Raw genomic sequence first — 21,687 nt, forward strand, 5'->3', positions numbered from 1 at the left:
ACACATACCATTCATTGGGCAAACCCCATTGCAAAAATCCATGTGGGCTGGCACATGAATCAAAGGGGATTTTTTATTTGAGTGTACTTAATGAACACTAAGCAATTTCCCAGTGGGGGATGTAATGAAGAGAAGAAGAAGTAGAAGAAGAATGAGAATAAGAAGAATAAGAAGAATAAGAAAAATGATAAGAAGGAGAAAAAACATGCATAACTCTACAAACGGCCATGATATTCAAAAGACATAAATTGGATTTATTTTCGGATAAAACAATTTCAACTTGTGATGTAAGTGTTGGTGTGTTTTAATTGTTATCATCTTGATAGCTCTGATTCATAATCAGAATTCGAAAAAAACATATAGCAATAAAAGTTAATAAATTGTATTCGGCCATCCACTTGTTTTCTTTGATTCGTTCCAGTTTGACTCTAATAAAAAGTTTTTTTTATGTACATTTTTTACAAAAAACAGAAATCAAATTACATAACAGAAAAATAACAAGAAGAAATCATTGCATTACATTAGGCAAGAGAAGAACGACCTGTGTAGTCAAACGAATAGCTACAGTTCTGGTGAACAACTGTTCTTAAGTTAGATTTTAGTCGGATATTTTGAATCGGAAGTTTTGCAGATTAAAATTATAGCACGGATAAATGTTCTTTTTTCTTGCTAAGAGGATAAATAGATCTTATGGAAAATGGTTTACCGGTTAAAATATGATTAGGAAGACACATTTCGATTATCTAACTCTCACGCAACCTCCAATCGTTCTCGTTGTCAATCAGCTGTGCTTCTTAGGAGTACATTTTCTTTACTTTTGCACGAAATTTGAAAATATGGCTCAAATGGCATTCTCACCGCTCTGTCTTCTGTTGGTTGCACTACAGCTAGCTACAGTTTGTTGGGTTTCTTGGTAATATTCGAATCAACACGACAAATTCCACATACTAACATACGAACGAATGCACTAAAGTCTACACAAAAATAGTCACATTGTAAGGCTTGTCCCGGTCTTGGGTTGATGGTTTGCTTGAATGAGGAAAGAGAAGGACAAGCCGAATTTGTTCTGTCCTAGCACGAAGAAATGTGTAAAAGAATGAAAGGCTGGAAAAGAACGTCAGATAGCCTAGAAATCTTCGTCCCATCCGGAGAGATCATCCGGTGGTGGACCGTCAGGGTCGGCTGGGTAGTCGTCAAAGTTGGCGGTGTCAACCACGCTTTGGACCTTCGGCAGGATCGGTGGCGGTAGGCTACGATTCCGCAGACCCTCCCAGTAGAACCCATCGAACCATCTAAAACGGGCAAGACATTAGTTGATTGAGATTGGACTCGAGGCCAACCGCAATGCAGAAGAATTACTTGTGTTTCTGAATTTCGCTGATTCCTCCCCGTTGGTATCCCAGTCGTTCCGTTGGGTTGTCTCGGCACAGTTTCTTGATGAGGGCACTGGCGTTGCGGGTGATGTTACGGGGGAACTCGATGGCGTCGATACCCTTCAGGATAATGTTGTAGGTGCGCATTGGGTCGGCTCCAGTAAAGGGAGGAGTGCCTAAAAGTGATTGAAATTTGGTTTTTAGTATCCTTTGGAAATTCTGCTAAAAATTTGTAGAATTTTTGAATTTAATTTTGAGCCACCTGAAGCATACAGAGAAGTTAAAATTATTGACCAAAATCAAAAACTTTACGAATTACGGAATTTTGAAAATTACAATAATCAATCAAAACACCCCTCCCCCTCGTCTAACGGCGGTCTTGGGTATTAGAGGGCTAATTGTCGTAATTGCAGAGGAAATTTGATCAAACCTTTCCGATTATCCTTTAGTACCATTTGTCCTTATTTCTCTATCAACACTCTATGACAAGATCCATTAGCTCATGCTGGCCTGGCAGTGAGGATGCAACTTCTTCAATAGCAAAAAAAGCTGGCCAAATTCCAACGGGGATGTAGAGCCATTGAAGAAGAAGATAAAGATGCTGCAAGAAAATCTTTTTTCAGCACTCAAAGCTTCAATATGCATTCAACTATATTCGGGACTTATTGCGTCATACAAACTGTCCTTGAGTTCGGGACTTGAGATCTGCAGCTGCAAGAAACCCGTTTTTCAGAAATCAAAGCTTCAATATATGCATTCAATCTACTAAGATCTAAGATCTACAGCTGCAATAAAATCTTTCTTTAGTAATCGAAGCTTCAATATTCAATTATATCCATCACACCTCCTGGGAGGTCTTTGAATATGGTTGAATACATATCCAAGCTTGGGGTGACGAAAAGGCTAGTGCCTCGGCTGTAGATAGCATGTTCTGGACTCAAGGACGGTTTGAATGAACCAGGATATCTCGAAACCATCTTACCATGTCTCTTGATCTTCAGGAATATGTTATGGATATGGTTGAATGCATATCCAAGCTTGGAGTGACGATAAAAGCTAGCATTGTAACTGTAGATGACAAGTTCTGGACTCAAGGACAGTAGTTTGGATGATCTAGCACTTCCCAAAAAAATAGTTTTCAACTTGTTTTGTCATTTCTCTACTATTATTCACGAAAACAAATGGAATATATCAAATTTACTCGGTAATAATGCATAAAAAAATTGAGGCCGAAAGGGTTAAGGAATTAACAACGAATGGATATCCGGGTATGGATATCACCGACCCGAAAAAGTGGCAGGCTCCTCTTGCGAAGCCAAGGACTACAGGTCCATCGCATCAACCAACGTCGTCGCGAAGGTAATGGAACGGATGGCAAAAAGAAGATTCACGGAGTTCCTGGAAAGAACTGATCGCTTCGATAAACGGCAGATCTTCGAGGATTGGACCTCTCCAAACCATACTACCGCACCTGGAGTTTTGGAGAAACTAAAGCTTTGTGGGGTCACCGGAAACCAACTACAATTAGTAGGGAAGTTTTTTTTTTCTAATAGCTCATTCAAAGTCCTGCTCGGGAAGCAACAATTCAAAACGGTGAAGGAGGGAACCGTGGTCCTCCAAGGTTCCGCAATAGCGGTAACTATCATCCTGATCACAAAGACTACGGTACCGTCAAACCCTTTAAATTTATTTAGAATCCTGGACATCGCCTACGACCTACAGTGACACTTTAATCGGGTAACTAGGGTAAGAACTAGAACTAGAAACGACGCCCATCACGGCTGTGAGTCGCCAATGCCACCATCAACAGCCGACTCCTCTACGGGTTGGAATTGACAAGCAGGAACCATCCGGACGTCCACACAACACTTGCACCTGGATTAAACCGACCCATTATGAGTATTTTTTGTTTATTATTATTATTTATTATACTGTTTGTGTGACGACTGTTTCTTTGGTATTTTGATAATAAACGGCTACTCAGTCTTTAATTTTGTGAAACTAGTATGTTATTTACCCAACGTTTCGACACGGGGATTGTGTCTTCCTCAGGGAGAAAATATTGTCGTTTTTTTGTCTATTGTTTGGTCTGGGTATACCGCGTTAGGCATAAGTACGTTAGGTATAAAGACGTAAGGCATAAGTACGTTTGGCATAACGACCCAAAGAACAGCCTATGAAGAAGGCAGGATTATGCCAAACGTCCATTATGCCTAACGTCGCGGACCCGTTTGGTCTAAAACTGTTGCGGTTTAAAATGTTGTTTGTTGGTAGATTTCTTCGGAACCACTGTTACTTAAAAATCTATGACACAATCCCCGTGTTGTTGGGTTAATAACATATTCGTTTCATAAAATTAAAGACTGGGTTGTCACTTATTACTAAAATCTTATTTATTATTCATTGTTACATTCATTGGACATATTTGCCAACATGAACACATAATTGTTGAAAAAAAAAAATCAAATTAATTAACCGGCCTCCTTCCGTCAATACCGGCGGACGCTGCATGTACCACCATTCCGGCATAAGGCCACCGCCACCGCCAATGAATCGCCTGCTTTGAGCATGCTTACAGCGGCACACTAGGAGTTAACTTTCTGAAATCAGTATGGCGAAGGGCATTTCATTTCATTTATTTAGTCTACATCTATACAGATAACACTGAATCAACAATTTGACGCCACAATACACGGTTCGAGGCCGCATCTCTCCATCCTCGAATACGCCCCACGCTCGCCAAGTCGTTCTGCACCTGGTCTGCCCATCTCGCTCGCTGCGCTCCACGTCGTCTCGTACCTGCCGGATCGGAAGCGAACACCATCTTTGCAGGGTTGCTGTCCGGCATTCTTGCAACATGCCCTGCCCATCGTACCCTTCCGGCTTTAGCTACCTTCTGGATACTGGGTTCGCCGTAGAGCTGGGCGAGCTCATGGTTCATTCTTCGCCGCCACACACCGTCTTCTTGTACACCGCCAAAGATGGTCCTAAGCACCCGTCTCTCGAATACTCCGAGTGCTTGCAAGTCCTCCTCGAGCATTGTCCATGTTTCATGTCCGTAGAGGACTACCGGTCTTATTAACGTCTTGTACATGACACATTTGGTGCGGTGGCGAATCTTTTTCGACCGCAGTTTCTTCTGGAGCCCGTAGTAGGCCCGACTTCCACAGATGATGCGCCTTCGTATTTCACGACTAACGTTGTTGTCAGCCGTTAGCAAGGATCCGAGGTAGACGAATTCCTCGACCACCTCGAAGGTATCCCCGTCTATCGTAACACTGCTTCCCAGGCGGACCCTGTCGCGCTCGGTTCCGCCCACAAGCATGTACTTTGTCTTTGACGCATTCACCACCAGTCCAACTTTTGTTGCTTCACGCCCAGGCGGGTGTACAGTTCTGCCACCTTTGCAAATGTTCGGCCGACAATGTCCATGTCATCCGCGAAGCAAATAAATTGACTGGATCTGTTGAAAATCGTACCCCGGCTGTTACACCCGGCTCTCCGCATGACACCTTCTAGCGCAATGTTGAACAACAGGCACGAAAGTCCATCACCTTGTCTTAGTCCCCGGCGCGATTCGAACGAACTGGAGTGTTCGCCTGAGATCTTCACACAGTTTTGCACACCATCCACCGTTGCTTTGATCAGTCTGGTAAGCTTTCCAGGGAAGCTGTTCTCGTCCATAATTTTCCATAGCTCTACGCGGTCTATACTGTCGTATGCCGCCTTGAAATCAACGAACAGATGGTGCGTTGGGACCTGGTATTCACGGCATTTTTGAAGGATTTGCCGTACAGTAAAGATCTGGTCCGTTGTCGAGCGGCCGTCAACGAAGCCGGCTTGATAACTTCCCACGAACTCGTTCACTAATGGTGACAGACGACGGAAGATGATCTGGGATATCACTTTGTAGGCGGCATTAAGGATGGTGATCGCTCGAAAGTTCTCACACTCCAGTTTGTCGCCTTTCTTGTAGATGGGGCATATAACCCCTTCCTTCCACTCCTCCGGTAGCTGTTCGTTTTCCCAGATTCTGACTATCAGTCTGTGCAGGCAAGTGGCCAGCTTTTCCGGGCCCATCTTGATGAGCTCAGCTCCGATACCATCCTTACCAGCTGCTTTATTGGTCTTTAGCTGTTGAATGGCATCCTTAACTTCCCTCAAGGTGGGGGCTGGTTGGCTTCCATCGTCCGCTGAACTGACGTAGTCATCTCCTCCGCTGCCTTGACTTTCATTGCCTGTACTCTCAGCGCCATTCAGATGTTCCTCGTAGTGCTGCTTCCACCTTTCGATCACCACACGTTCGTCCGTCAAGATGCTCCCATCCTTATCCCGGCACATTTCGGCTCGCGGCACGAAGCCTTTGCGGGATGCGTTGAGCTTCTGATAGAACTTGCGTGTATCTTGAGAACGGCACAGCTGTTCCATCTGCTCGCACTCCGCTTCTTCCAGGCGGCGTTTCTTCTCCTGAAAAAGGCGGGTCTGCTGTCTCCGCTTCCGTCTATAACGTTCCACGTTCTGCCGGGTACCTTGCTGCAGTGCGACCGCCCGCGCTGCGTCCTTCTCCTCCAGAATCTGTCTGCACTCTTCGTCGAATCAATCGTTCCGTCGACTCCGTCCCATATACCCGACGTTGTTCTCCGCTGCGTCGGTAATGGCTGCTTTGACTGTATTCCAGCAGTTCTCAAGAGGGCCCCATCAAGCTCACCCTTTTTCGGCAACGCTGCCTCGAGATCCTGCGCGTATGCAGTGGCGACATCAGGTTGCTTCAGTCGCTCTAGGTCGTACCGCGGCGGTCGTCGGTACCGAACATTGTTGATGACGGATAGTTTTGGGCGCAGTTTAACCATCACCAGATAGTGGTCAGAGTCGATGTTAGCGCCACGATATGTCCTGACGTCGATAATGTCGGAGAAGTGCCGTCCATCAATCAGAACGTGGTCGATTTGTGATTCTGTCTGCAGTGGCGATCTCCAGGTGTACCGATACGGGAGGCTGTGTTGGAAGTAGGTGCTGCGAATGGCCATATTCTTGGAGGCGGCGAAATCAATTAGTCGTAGGCCGTTTTCGTTCGTCAGCCGGTGAGCGCTGAACTTTCCAATAGTCGGTCTAAACTCCTCCTCTTGGCCAACCTGAGCGTTCAAATCTCCTATGATGATTTTGACGTCGTGGCTTGGGCAGCTGTCGTACTCACGTTCCAGCTGCGCGTAGAATGCGTCCTTATCATCATCAGTGCTTCCGGAGTGTGGGCTATGGACGTTGATTATGCTGAAGTTGAAGAACCGGCCTTTGATCCTCAACCTGCACATTCTCTCGTTGATCGGCCACCACCCGATCACGCGCCTTTGCATGTCGCCCATCACTATGAAAGCTGTTCCCAGCTCGTGTGTGCTGCCGCAGCTCTGGTAGATGGTATGATTACCTCTAAACGTTCGCACCATTGATCCCTTCCAACAAACCTCCTGCAGCGCTACGATGCCGAATCCACGGTCCTTGAGCACATCGGCGAGTATGCGTGTGCTCCCGATGAAGTTGAGAGATTTGCAGTTCCACGAACCGAGTTTCCAATCGCTAGTCCCTTTTCGTCGCAGTGGTCTTCGCCGATGGTTCCGGTCCGTACTCTCTTGTTGATTGTTCGTTGCTTATGATGATTTTTTAAAGGCTGGCTTGCAGGGCCTGACACCAAACCCCCTAAATTTCCGGAGGACCATTCCTCCTTATTTCCGGTGGACCATGGTGCACAGTTTCATAGAGTCCCTCGCTGGCACTCGGACGATGATCAGCCGCCCCTAACATGGAGAACAGACGCTGTTGTGAGCCGATCCTGACATGGAGAACAGACGCTCAATAAGATTTGCACCTCCGGAGAGGAGCAAACCCCCCCTTCCCTGTCAGCATACGACCATAGTTCCCACCGGGGTTGGTTACCCGATCTTCCCTAAGGTTGCTCGTATCCCGGCCAGCACCGCGGGGAGGTAGAGATAGGAGTTGCTGGGTAAGAGGCTAAGGACCGCGAAATGGGGTCTATTTTATTCCTTCAGGTACGCGAAGTACCAATGGTACGCTTTACCCAGCATTTGCCGTGCCAATGGCGAAGGGCATCTAAGGTTCGATTTCTCAAAATTAAACAGCTTGATCGAAAAAATATTTGGTAGGCGTAGTAGCGGACACCTTCCTACACTACTGGTACCAAATATTTTTTCGTGAAAAGTTCCTACTTTTGAGAAATCCCGCTTTAGATGCCTTTCGCCATACAAATTCCTGGCGGTTAACTCATGCATGCTATTTTGCGCATATACTATAGCGCCTGGATGTGGCAGCGGCGAGTAGGAAATCAGACACTGCCAATAATTCATTAGCTATCTTGATAGAACTATGGGCAGTGAACACGGATGAAGTCTTCGCTGCCTAGCGACAACGCACTCAGCGACCTGTTCCAGAACCTTTCCATGATTATCGGCCTCCGTCGCATTGCTTGGGATCAACACCAAGAAGGATCGACGACTGAATTTTGAAGAATGAATCAGATACAGTGAATGGTTTCCTACCCGCCGCTGCTGTATCCATGCGCTGTCGTATATGTAAAAATAGCCAGCATTAGTTAACCACCTGAAGTTTGTATGGCGAAAGACATTTAGCGCGGATTTTCTCAACAGTAGGAACTTTTCACGAAAAACTATTTGGTACCAGTCATATAGGAAGGCGTCCGCTACTACTCCTACTAAATATTTTTTGATTGAGTTGCTTATTTTTCAGATATTAAACATCAGATGCCTTTCGCCATACCAAAAGTTAGCTCTTAGAGTGCCGATGTAAGCACGCTCAAAGCAGGCGATTCATTCCCGGACTCCGGAATCATTGTCACGGACGTGTCAAAAGGCGGAGATTGCGTCGGCTGCTTGGTATTCTCAGCAGATGCTGTGGCCATCTTCCAGACCATGGCCCGACCCAGAATGAAGGACTAATCGCCTCTAACTCGGCCAGTATGCTGACGGCCTTGACCTTCCCTACCAGCAATAGAGGTAATAAACTATAGAGGAAGATTGTCGCTGTCGTAACTGGCGAAACATCTTTTGCTGGCGAGGATAGGGCACTAAATGTCAACGATGGAAAAATCAGAACGTTTTTACAGTTATGTACCTGTGAGGGTGAGATATATTTGGAATTGGGTAATAGACTTTTAGAATGCATTGATGACAGATAAGCAAATGTCGTATAACGGTTTGGTTGCCAACACCGGCTAGTAAACAGCAGGCCATGACTTTGCCTTCTTCCCTCGCGGGACAACGAACGGAGTAGCACGCGTGATAAGACAGCACACCCCGTGACGGATAGCTCGTTCGGCAGAACTGGGCCGCACATTTGGCGATCCTGCCAGGTTGTCCCTGGTTGGACATAATTGTTTTGTAAGTATCCTGTGGGCGTGATTGGGACATTTTTTCATCGGTTTTCGACTGATGATGTCGAAGACGCTCTGGAAGAGCGCCGGATTGATAAATTTGCTCATCGGTTTCGACTTGTGGTGTCAAAGACGCTCTAGAAGAGCGTCGGATTAAATGATTTACACATCGGTTTCGACTTGTGATGTCGAAGACGCTCTGGAAGAGCGTCGGATTGATAAATTTGCTCATCGGTTTCGACTTGTGGTGTCGAAGACGCTCTGGAAGAGCGTCGGATTAAATTATTTGCACATCGGTTTCGACTTGTGATGTCGAAGACACTCTGGAAGAGCGTCGGTTTGATAAATTTGCTCATCGGTTTCGACTTGTGGTGTCGATGACGCTCTGGAAGAGCGTCGGATTAAATGATTTGCACATCGGTTTCGACTTGTGATGTCGAAGACGCTCTGGAAGAGCGTCGGATTAATAAATTTGCTCATCGGTTTCGACTTGTGGTGTCGAAGACACTCTGGAAGAGCGTCGGATTAAATGATTTGCAGATCGGTTCCGACTTGTGATGTCGAAGACGCTCTGGAAGAGCGTCGGATTAAATGATTTGCTCATCGGTTTCGACTTGTGACGTCGAAGACGCTCTGGAAGTCGTCGGATTGAATGATTTGTATATCGGATTCGATTTGTGATGTCGAAGACGCTGTGGGAAGCGTTGGAATGAATGATTTGCTCATCGGATTGGACTTGTAGTGTCGAAGACGCTCTGGAAGAGCGTCGGAATCAATGATATGCACATCAGTTTCGACTTCTGATGTCGAAGACGCTGGTTTGACAAATGTGTTGTTTCTCAACGGTTTCGACTTAAAAAAGTTGAAGGCCAGCATAAATGATTTGTTTTCTCATCGGTTTCGACATGTGATGTCGAAGCTGCTGTGGTAGAGCGCTGGATTGAATGTTTTGGCTTGTGACTTCGTAGACGCTCTGGAAGAACGCCGAAAAAAAGTTATTTGTTTTTCATAGATTTGACCTACGAGTTAAAATGCCGAAAGAATTCTGGAGTAGCGCCGAAACAAATTATTCGTTTTCTCATCGGTTTCCACTTGTAATGTCTAAGGTGCCAGATTGAATGATTTATTTTTCTTATCGGTTTCGACTAAACATGATTTGTTTTCGGAATAAATGATTTGTTTTCCCATCGGTTTTCTGCTTGTGTTGTCGAAGGTGCTCTGGAAGAGGATGGTGAAGGTTGGGTAGAAGAGGGGCGAATTGTTCGCGTCAAAGAAACGTTAATGCAGATCAGCAGAACACAGCTATTCAAATTTGAATTTCGAAGGTGTTGTGTGAGAGTACCATACTTGTTGGCTTGAGCTTGAAGGGCCAATACATAGTATGTTTGAAGAGCTACCGATATTGTTTTGATTTTCCCATTGGAAAGCCATCAAATTGTATTGGGCATGGTCTGCCGAATCGAATTCTATTGGTTTTGGATTGCAATGCTGGAAATATTTGCAAAAAGAAAATAAAAGGAATACAGCTGGAGGATCATGAACCTGAAATAGTTGGCATTTTCAAAATGTTAGAAAAAGGCTGGATTCATTTGCTTAGTAAATATGCATTTACGTATTTGTATGTGGACTTGGAATTGAAATATTGAATTTGGCTTGTTTTTGGTACGTATTGGTTTTTAATGCAATATTTGATTTTGATAATAGGTGAGGTAACATGATTATTATGATATGGAAATGCTAATATCATCTTCCAAACTTGGACGTACATGTTCATGATAGCATTAAAGGCGAAAGTATAGAATTGATAGTTCCGTTAGGATACGGCAGACATGAAGAATGTTTTTATCCAGCTTTCCACGCTCACCATAATGGCGGCTGCTATAAATAAATCTGACAGTAACTGCTTCCGACGCTTAACTTTTTCCGACGCTGTTCGTTCCTAAGCAACCATTTTCATGTTGTTTATTTATTCGTACCAGAAAAATACTGCAATCGGAAGGACATTTTGTAAGTAACTACCTACCTAAATATTTCACACATCCTAAATAATATTTTTAGAAATAAACCACCTACATTATTAATGTTTTGTTAGCTGTTTTGTACCGACGCAAATGAAGCTGTTAGAAATAGTGGAAATCAATATTCCGAGTGCTTGATGTGCAACCCAATGAAAGAGTAACGAGGAAAATCATCCCTGCACTCCACCTCAAAGAAGCGGGACAATGAAAATTAACGCTCCAACGCATTATAAAACACAAATTAAAGCTAACATAAGCAAAACCTTAAGAATCCTATTATTTTTTTAATCGTACCTTTGATCAAAGCCAAAGTATCAGAATCTCAGTTTTGAGCTGTAGATATGTGGTAAAATTCTTTGAATACAGTGACGCGATGATGAAAGAATTGCCAAATGTCCCGCGAGTTAGAAATGTTGAAATTAAAAATTCTAACGTCCCCCTATTCCTTGATTAAGCCCAATTCATCCAACCAGACAAATGAAAATTCAAATTATACACAAGTCCTGAAAAAACGGCAAAAGTCGTTTTACAAATCTGGTAAAAACACTAGTTTTGCCGCTCGGTTCCGAATACTACCGGGAAGTTGAAAATTCTTGAACACTGACAACTGCACTCCGTTCTTGCTCCACTCATCAGCTCAATGCAGTGAAGTTGCATTGTTAATAAATTGGCAGGAAAATGAATACTTTTTGAAATTTCGAAAAAGCCAGAATACTCAGGTGCGTGCCATCAAACGGATCACCTCGGAGGTACTTAGATTCGAGTGCTTAAGCTGAACTTAAACTAGTTTGGCTGTAAACTTGAAAAGAAGAACTGGTTCTGGTGCAAACAGTATGATACCCGTGATTGAAGTAAAAACGGCGTTTGAATGCAATGTTAAAACATGCGGATATAGATGCTCCAATGATCACACTTCCACCTACAATATAGAAGTATTAAATATAGTAGTCAAAACAAGAAATAGTTTCTAATTATCGAATGCTTATTAAGGGCGTGAATTGAATTTCTTCAAGTTTTTTCATGATTTGCTTCTGTTCGAGTAACAATAAATAAACAGTGTGAACACAGTTGCTAAGATACGACCACCGTCGAAAAAAGTTCAGCGTCGGAAAAAGTTTAGCGTCGGAAGCAGTTACTGTCAGATTTATTTATAGCAGCCGCCATTATGGCGAACGTGGAAAGCTGAATAGAAGTCGATTTGAAAGCGAGCGGAGGGCAATATTTGCCTCTAATGCTATCATGAACATGTACGTCCAAGTTTGGAAGATGATATTAGCATTTCCATATCATTGTAAATCGTTTAACTTCACGTAGAAGTAACACACACGAAATCATTAATTTAGTGTACTACCCTTGGTGGGGGCATCCATCAATCCAGCTGTTATTGGTCGACGGTACAGCAGCAGTGCCTTTCTCTGCTTTGTTCTCTCCGAGGCAGCCAAGTTGGTTGCGACGAGACGGACGCAATGAGAAAACAGAACTGTGCAATAAAAATCCTATTCGACTAAATGCTGATGTCATATTAGAAATTTGGAGACAGTACTCGTCGATAGCAAATCCTTCCGCACGCGATGGCATATGAGCAAGTCAAACCACCTTCCTTTTGCCAGTGGAGATATATCAGCTTCCACACTGATATTCTTCCCTCCCCCTTCATACGGGAGCTTGGCAGAAGGAAGGTCGTGTGATATGTGCCATCACAAATATTGCCCTCCGCTCGCTTTCAAATCGACTTCTATAAAAACATTCTTCATGCCTGCCGTATCCTAACGGAACTATCAATTCTATACTTTCGGCTCTAATGCTATCATGAACATGTACGTCCAAGTTTGGAAGATGATATTAGCATTTCCATATCATTGTAAATCGTTTAACTTCACGTAGAAGTAACACATACGAAATCATTAATTTAATGATTATTATATTTGAAAATTAGAATTGGCTTGGTTGCAAATATTTAATATTATTTTAGAATCAACTTTTGGTTATAAGCTAGAGATTGTACTTGAAAGGTGGAGTTGGATTAGAATATTAGATGTGAAAATTGTATTGTATGAAAATGAAAAAAAAAAAAATATTACTGATACGAGTTATTTATAACCATGCAATGGCAGGCATAAATAAAACTTTAAATTAATTACTGTGGAAATGCTAAAAAAACCACGTAAATATTGTATTTTTCACGAATGATTAGACTCGCTCGACGAAATTCAAGAGTTGTCAATTTTGTCTTTAAAGGCATTTTCAACAACCTTTTTATAGAATACCTTGTTTCATAAGCACGTGGTCGATTAAAAAACAAGGGGACTGAATGTAAGCATCGAAGCACCAGCTGGTTTTGTTGTGTAAACTGGAGCTGGAGAGCTGAGAACGATGAAAAATCTGTAAACATGAGGGGGCTGGCGGAAACTGTCAAGATCTTCAAGCGAAATGCGCAAGGTAGCCAACAGCGAAATCTGAGTACGACGAAATTAATTTCATAAAAGTCTAAATGGTGAAAAAAATTGCAATAGTAAACCAAGAACTAGTTGCAATGCAGAGCCATGGAAGATGAAGAGCATAAAAAAAAACTTTCTTATTTTATATGAATGTTTGATTTTGGTATTGCATTATAAAAACGTTCCAATATTGGTCTTTGATTAAAACTTTGTTGCACAGTACCCAATATGTTTGGGGACGAGAATAAAAGGAACCGCAGCGACAATCGTCCTCTATAGTTTATTACCTCTATTATACCAGCAAACATTCCTACATACAGGCAATCGAAGCAGTTTAAGACAGTAATGCTGCCCTCTTGTGGATCCCCGGCCACTGCGACACTCAGGAAAACGAATACATGGATACACTGGCAAACATTGTACGGAATAGAATGGGCGACTGAATTGCACCATCACGAGGCACACAATTTCGGTGGTGGCCAGTTCCACCCTACCTGCAAATCATAAAAGTGTCACCTTTCGGTGAACCATATTTTAAACCATTGCCCTTCCTTTCAAGCTGACCGAACTGTCAATCACATAGATAAAACGAAAACTGCCTTGTCGAACAACACTCTGGAGCGAAAGATAATTAGCTTCTTGAAGGATACATCAATCTGTTCAAGCAAATCTTTCGAACTGGCTACTCAAAACGAATAACTTTTCGGACATTGATTTACCAACGACGAAACCAAAACCACCGACCTCCCACAATGAAATAAGAATTTCAGATACAAAAAAAAAATTAGATGCAGAATACACATAAAGAAAAATCGAAAGACACAAGCTTACCGGTTAAAAGTTCAAACATTAAGACGCCTAGCGACCAATAATCCGCACTGATGTCATGGCCTCTGTTGAGGATCACTTCTGGTGCTACGTACTCCGGCGTTCCGCAGAATGTCCATGTTTTACGTCCTGTAAATACAATTCGGATTATGAAAATGTACTTGCACCATTGATGAATGTCGCTTTACCTGACTGAAGTTTCTTGGCAAAGCCAAAATCCACCAACTTGACATAGCCGGACACGTCCAACAGAAGATTCTCCGGTTTCAAATCCCGATAGATGATGTTGCGCGAGTGCAGATAATCGAACGCTTCCACAACGCAGGCCGTGTAGAAGCGCGTGGTACCATCGTCAAAGTGTCCACGATCGCGCAGGATTGTCCACAGTTCACCACCGAGGCAGCTTTCCATCAGCATGTAAAGATACTTGCGGTCTTTGAAGGTCTTGAACAGCTTCACGATGAAGTCAGAATTTGCCTAACGAACGGGATTATAGATGCACTATTCAATGGGGTTTGTTGATCGAGCCAAAACCTACCTCGCTCATGATTTCTTTTTCGGACATGATGTGCTGCTGTTGGCGGGTCTCCACAATTTGAGACTTCTTCATCTGCTTCAGGGCAAATGATCGTGCCTTGTCTTGCGCCAATTGGACCAGCTCGACACGGCCAAAACCTCCCACGCCAAGCGTGGCAATCACTCGTAGATCCGTTAACCGCACCTCACGGAACTCTTCGTAGATCCTATTTGGAAGTTTTAAAGAATATTTTAATCGGTTGTCACTCACGGTCAATAGACATTAGTTTTAACGAATGAATGATATACTCACGACTCCTCAAGTGAGAATGCTTTCAATTAGACGTAAAATTACCACACTGATGGAACTCGAGCCTCAGGCTACTCATCAACATCCCATACTTACTTCTTCTTCTCGTTGACGGCATCGTCGTTGTAACGGTTTCTGATTTCATCCAGATTGGAGATCAACTGGTTGAAGGTGTCGCGATCGATAACCAAACAGGTGACACCTTCGGGCGAATCGCAAATGATGTTGGCCGTTCGCAAATCATCCCTAAAGAAAAAGACAAAAGAACGTACCAATAAATGCATGGACCAATTAACGCATCAGTCAGATGGCCGGACGACAAGACAATTACCCTTGAAGTGCCTTCTCGCCGAAGAAGTCGCCCTTGCCGAGCGTGCGGATGAACTTTTCCTCCTGGGTGTCCGGCTGGCGGATTGTGACGCGCACCTGACCCTTGGAGATGATGAAGAAGGTGTCGCCGCGTGCCCCCTGGCGGATGATGTAGTCGCCCTTCTGGTAGTAGCACTCTTCGAGCACGTCGGAAATCTTGCACAGGGTGTCCTCCGGAAGGTTTTTGAATATCGGTACGCTGCGGGGGAGATAGATGAAGGGTTTTGGTTTAATTGGATGGCATACGACGGAAGCATGGTTAATAATGTTTAGATAATAAAGTCCAGAGATGAACCAGCTAAGAACTGTAAGCTTCTAATGAAGAACAGAAATAGATAATAAAGTGCTTTGAAGATTATTGAAGACGTAGGGAAATGGCAACTTTGACAGGTTTTCTTTAATTATTGTTATGGAAAAATTAGCGATCGTACATACAAGAACTCGATTTAAATTAATTGGATATATGAAGAATCTCCTGGGAAAATTTTTGAACTTGGAGTTTGGTAAACCTCCTGACAGTAATAGAGCAAACCTCGATAAAGCCACCATTTCTTCTACTAAGCAAATGATCAGAATAAGTTGATCTCATCTCACGATTAATTGGTTTTTGTTACAGTTGCACTTAAACAGTCTTAATGTCTGTCGTATGATAAGGAGAATACCTTCCACCCCATGGAGTGGGGAGTTTCTGTACTTCTCATAAAAAAACATGGGTTTTAAAACTGTTATAAACCCATACATTTTACCTAAATCTGTTACATATCTATAAAATAGTGGAAATTGGTAATAGGCATAAGTATGCAAAGCAAATTCGTTTCAATTGCATAAAAAACTTTGTTTCTGTGATGCTTCGTACTTGTTTACAGATTCTAATGCACATTCGGACATTTTTCATAAAATTGGAACAAAACAGGAACAAAAAAAAGTATATCCTGAAAATGTCAGGGATGGAAACTCAGACAATTCTTCCATAAAATAAGTTTTTTTTCATTAACAGATGCAGGCATAGTTCTTTCGCTTTTCAATATGAATTTGACTCACGGTGAAATATTTCCTAGAAAACTTTTTCTAATTTATATTTTTTTCAGATTCAATTGCGTTCTCACCAGAAAACTTTGTTTCTACGATGCTTCGGTTTTGAGTAACGATTTCACAAAGTTGGTGGTGTTGGAGAAAAACTGAAAACTTCTACTGTAGTTTTCCAGGAAAATTCATATATCTACTAACCCTGCTTGTGTGAAGAATTTAGCTTTGACTCCACGAATCGGACTAGAAATAGTATTTTTTCACTTGGGCGGTCATTATCGTAATTCTTCGGATATTCTAAGGGAAAATTCCTCCAGGTATTCCTTTAAAAAGAGTTTTATTCAGTAATTCAAACTGAAATTCCTCCAGGAATTTCTTCATCCTCGGTAGATGAATTTTTTTGCAATTGCCTTTACGAAAGACGGAAATGCAATTTGCTCTATATAAAACTATGATTCTACCAGTGGCCCTTTATGGACATGAGACATGGACGTTAAATAAGGCGTTCTCGAGCGAAATGTGCTGTGTAGGGGAAAAGTGGGTAAAACCGACACCTTAAGCAACTTTACAGTTCCCCAATCTATGAAGCAATTTTTTGGTTTAGAAATTTCATAGAAGCATACTTTGGCTCTTCATGCATCAGTCCATGAGGTCTCAGGTCAATATTTCTTGATAGAATTTGATTTATGATGAAAACACGAACAGTCCATATTCCAGCCCAACCAACTGGGGTGCGGGTAAGATCGACACCACATGAGGGTAAAACCGACACATCAAGTCGTTATGGAATTGTACATCAGAACAATTCTAAATGTTGTTACAACATAATTGGAAATGTTTAACAACATTCATTTTGATATTTGTGTATGAAATTCATGTTTAGGGGTCACTCATAAACGATGGTTGAACAAAATTGTATATATTTAAAGTCATCATCACATATAATATTTTATTTAGTTTCTTCAATGGGTCGGGTGAAAAATATATAGAATATAAGATTGTTAGTAACAAATTTACTAATTACTGTAAATATTAATCTACATTTAAATTTCACTTATTATAGAAAGCTGTTTATAACGGAGATTTAAAATAAATGCGTATGGTGCAGTTATGACAAGAAATGAAAATGACTAGTTCCGTAGGTGACAAGCTACATGTTTACAGGGGTGAAAATGGATCACGAAGTTCAACACTAGAGAACGGATTGAATATATCTAAGAGTGAAATAAGCCTAAAAATACGATTCTTCTTTGAGCGCGATTGTTATCCGACCTGCAAGTTTTTCCTTGATGACTCAATATTACCCCCTAGACCTATTGTCACGCCCAATTATGATATGGTATGTAATCAGTCTATGATTAAGTTATATTGCCCGGCGCCTCGTTTTTCAATACTTGAAATATATTATGCGAATGATGAGTCTAATAATACAGAGATATTTCATGATTCGATGGCAGGTGTCGAATTTACCCCAACTGATAACATAATAATGATGAGATACATGTGGATGTTCACAATTAGAAAAGTTAACTATTTTTCCACAACATACACAAAATGATGTTCAATTATGGAGCAGAGGTGGATTAAATACTGAAAATCAACAAATTATTGCCGTAAAAGCTTATACACCGATGCCAAAATTTTACATAATTCATCTCCTCAATGGTGATCAATGCTAATTGTCTGTTAATTATGACTCTTACTCGTCTCCACCAGTTACAAAATGACTAGAAATACAATAAATCAAACGTTTATTCAAAGTGTGTCGAAATTCTGTTCGATAATCACTTGAAATCAGATATTTGAAGTGGTGTCGGTTTTACCCACAATTCCCCTACAATACCCGCACGGAAACTAGAAAATGGTTTGTGGGGCAGACGCATGAATCATGAGCTGTATCAAGTATACAAAGAAGATAATCAGACTTCAGTGGGCTGGTCACTTAGTGCGAATGTTGGAAGATTGACCTTTACCGTCAAAGTTGTCAAAGTCAAAGTTCTTTAAAAAAGTTGACTTTAAATAAGTCAATGAATCGATTGAGACAATAACACGACAAAAAAAAAGTCTATTTTCCAAGTATTCTTTCGAAAGTTCTAACAGGAATTCTTAATTCTTTAAAATCTCCGTCAGGAATACTCTCCCTCCTTTAGGAGGGAGTTTTGGGATTATTCCTGACGGAGATATCGAAGGAACAAACGATTGAATAAATCCCGTTTTGAATTATTTATAAAAAAAAAATATTAAGCGGCAAAATATGGAGCATTTTTTTTATTTTTAAGAATCTCTTCAGAAATTTCGTTAGGAATTCCTTCGTAAATTTTTTGATCACTTCAATCGAATATTTCTATGGGATTCGGTAATTTTTCCAATAATTCTTCAAGGAATTACTTCGGAAACCGTAGGAAGAGATTTTTGAAGTATATCATAAAATTTTAAATCAGAAATTGGTATATGTCTGCGTTCGAAGCCAGAGATACTGCTCTCGCTTTCAATGTTGAATATGCCTTTTTATGCCTTTGGGAGAAGGGCTTCCAATATGATTGCCACTCCCTAAATTTCAAAAAAATATTCAGAACTTCTTCCAGGAATTCCTTTTGAAGATCATTTAGCAATTCCTTCGGACTTCCCCAAAAATTCCTTTATTATACCAGAAATTCTCATTTAGACCTTCGGAAATTCCTCTAGATTTTTTTTCGAGAATATCTTCAGAATTTAATTCAAACATTCTTTTAGCATACCTTCGAAAATTTCATTTGGACATTCCATAAGAAATACGTTCGAAAATTCCTACAAAGCTTTAAAATTCTTTCAAATTCCGCCAAAAGTTTGTTTAAGATTTCCATTGGAAATTATTTCATTCTTTGATAAATTTCCGGAAGAATTCTTGCAATAATTTTCCGACAAATTCTCCCAACAATATTTCCGGAAGAATCAGTACCGTCAACTGGGGGGAAGATGATCACTGAGGTGAAGATGATCATTTGATGTGTCAGTCAAAAGTGCCAAATTTTTTTATGAAACGGTAGTCAACAATATTCTCCATTCAAGTAATGTTACCGCTAGGTAGAAATCCGAGTTTTTCGATTATAATCATGAAAATGTATATTTTGGAAGAAAGAGAGAGATAGTCATAAATGGCGCTATTTTCGTTTCAAATATTGACTTCTTAGACTTCTTTACGTAGTAAATTCAACATTCATACAAATAACCTAGTGTATTTTGACTACTAGGTCATAATTGTTTTAGTAGAGCTGTCTTGATCAACTTCACCCCAAACCAGATTATTCAAAAAATGTGTGATAATTTAATTTATTTTAATAAATGCGAACGCATTTCAGAAAACTAAAGTTGTTGATTATTGCAACGTATACCAGTACATGTTTTGAAAATATTTGTTTCGATTTAAAATGTAAACACACATTGTTATTGCATGTTTTGTCTTAAAAATGATCATCTTCCCCCCAGTTGACGGTACAGGAGTTGCTGAATCCCCTAAGGATCTAATAAAACTTCTTGGAGGAAATTCATAAGAAATTTAGAAACGACATTTATAGAGCATTTTCTGGGGGAATCCCTGGAGGAATATCCAAAAGAATGCCCGGCAGAGTTCTTTAAATAATTCCTGGTGGGAATTTCGGATAAGGTTCCCGAGAGTATTCTTTGAGGATTTACAGAAGGAATTTTCAAATGAATTCTTGAAGTAATTTCCGAAGCAGAACCGGAAAGGATTTTCGAAAAATATTTCTAGTGTTATTGCTTTAAGGATTTCATTTAGAAATTCCCAGAACAGTTTCCGAATGAATTTCTGGAGGACTATCCAAAAGAATTTTCAAAAGAATTCCTAAAGAAGTTCTCGAAGATTTATACTCCCATTTTTTATCCGGAATTTTTAATAGAGTTTTCAAAGAAATCAGAATTTATGAAAATTTACGGGAAGACAGTTTAAAACTTTCGGAACCAGCAATAACGTTTATGATTGAATTTTAGGAAAAAATATACAATTTGGTGGGTCACGTGGCTCAATTTTGCTCCGCCAGTGCTGCTCATAAAAATTTAGAATACTTTCAAATCGCCATACTCCGATAAACACTTTTATTTATGAAGGCTCTAACAAACGCATAATTATCCAGGCGCCTAAAAACAAACTTATTTTTGTAGGCCAGCGGTTCTCAACCTTTTCTTGAGAGGTACCCCTTCGAACTTTTGCATGATTTGAGATACCCCCTCGCGAAAGCAGGCTTCCAATCCTTTTGAAAACATAATTCCGAGCCCTTTTGAAGGGAAGCTCTTAAGCTTTTGAGTCCCTTTAGAGTAGGCTTACGCGCCTCTTTATTAGAGGCTTCTGAGCCTGTTGTAGAAAGCTTCCGTTGCATCTTGAAAGAACGCTTCTGAGCCTCTTGATAGTATGCTTCCAAGCCTATTGAAAGAAGAATTCTGAGCTTCTTGAAGCGAGGCTTCCGAGCCTCTTGAAAGGAGGAAGCCAAGCCTCTTGAAAGAAGGCTTCCGAACCACTTGAAAGTAGACTTCCGAGCCTCTTGAAAGTAGGCTTACGAGCCTCTTGAAAGAAGGCAACCTAATCACTTGAAAGAAGGCTTCCGAGCATCTTGAAAGGAGGTTTTTAAGTCTCTAGAAAAGGAGCCTTTAGAGCCTCTAGAAAAGAAGGCCTCCGAGCCTCTTGGAAGGAGGCTTCCGAGCCTCTTGAAAGGATCCTTCCAAGCCTCTTGGAAAAAGGCTTCGGGGCCTCTTGAAAGGAGGCTTTTGAGCCTCTTGAAAAGAGGCTTTCGAGCCTCTAGAAAGGCTCTTGAAAGGAGGCTTCCGAGCCTCTTGAAAGGAGGCTTCCGAGCCTCTTGAGAGGAGGCTTGAGGCCTCTTGTGGAGGCCTGAGCCTCTTGAGAAGAGGCCTGAGCCTCTTGAGAGGAGGCCTGAGCCTCTTGAGAGGAGGCCTGAGGCCTCTTGAGAGGAGGCTTGAGTCTCTTGAGAGGAGGCCTGAGCCTCTTGAGGAGGAGGCTTCTGAGCCTCTTGAGAGGAGGCTTCTGAGGCCTCTTGAGAGGAGGCTTCTGAGCCTCTTGAGAGGAGGCCTGAGCCTCTTGAGAGGAGGCCTGAGCCTCTTGAGAGGAGGCTTCAAAGCCTCTTAAGAGAAGGCTCCCAAGCCTCTTGAGAGGAGGCCTGAGCCTCTTGAAAGTAGGCTTACGAGCCTCTTGAAAGAAGGCAACCTAATCACTTGAAGGAAGGCTTCGAGCAACTTGAAAGGAGGTTTTAAGTCTCTAGAAAGGAGCCTTTAGAGCCTCTAGAAAAGAAGGCCTGAGGCCTCTTGGAAGGAGGCCTGAGCCTCTTGAAAGCATCCTTCCAAGCCTCTTGGAAAAGGCTTCGGGGCCTCTTGAAAGGAGGCTTTGAGCCTCTTGAAAGAGGCT

At 41.8% G+C, this 21,687-nt stretch overlaps 1 protein-coding gene across 9 annotated transcripts in view; it reads right to left on the minus strand.

Moving 5' to 3' along the window:
- Positions 1-288: 288 nt before the first annotated feature.
- Positions 289-21,687, minus strand: part of LOC134212215 (cGMP-dependent protein kinase, isozyme 2 forms cD4/T1/T3A/T3B-like) — a 617,973-nt gene continuing 596,574 nt past the window's right edge. For all 9 annotated transcript variants that reach the window (XM_062689875.1, XM_062689877.1, XM_062689874.1 and 6 more), the window contains 7 exons: positions 15,214-15,450; positions 14,979-15,128; positions 14,595-14,799; positions 14,245-14,533; positions 14,060-14,185; positions 1,360-1,549; positions 289-1,292 (listed from right to left, as the gene is read on the minus strand). In XM_062689875.1, the coding sequence (XP_062545859.1) occupies positions 1,127-1,292; positions 1,360-1,549; positions 14,060-14,185; positions 14,245-14,533; positions 14,595-14,799; positions 14,979-15,128; positions 15,214-15,450 (1,363 nt within the window). In that variant the 3' untranslated portion in view covers positions 289-1,126. The remainder of the gene's footprint in view (positions 1,293-1,359; positions 1,550-14,059; positions 14,186-14,244; positions 14,534-14,594; positions 14,800-14,978; positions 15,129-15,213; positions 15,451-21,687) is intronic.

Source organism: Armigeres subalbatus, chromosome 2 (assembly GCF_024139115.2).
Source record: "Armigeres subalbatus isolate Guangzhou_Male chromosome 2, GZ_Asu_2, whole genome shotgun sequence".
Classification (NCBI taxonomy): domain Eukaryota; kingdom Metazoa; phylum Arthropoda; class Insecta; order Diptera; family Culicidae; genus Armigeres; species Armigeres subalbatus.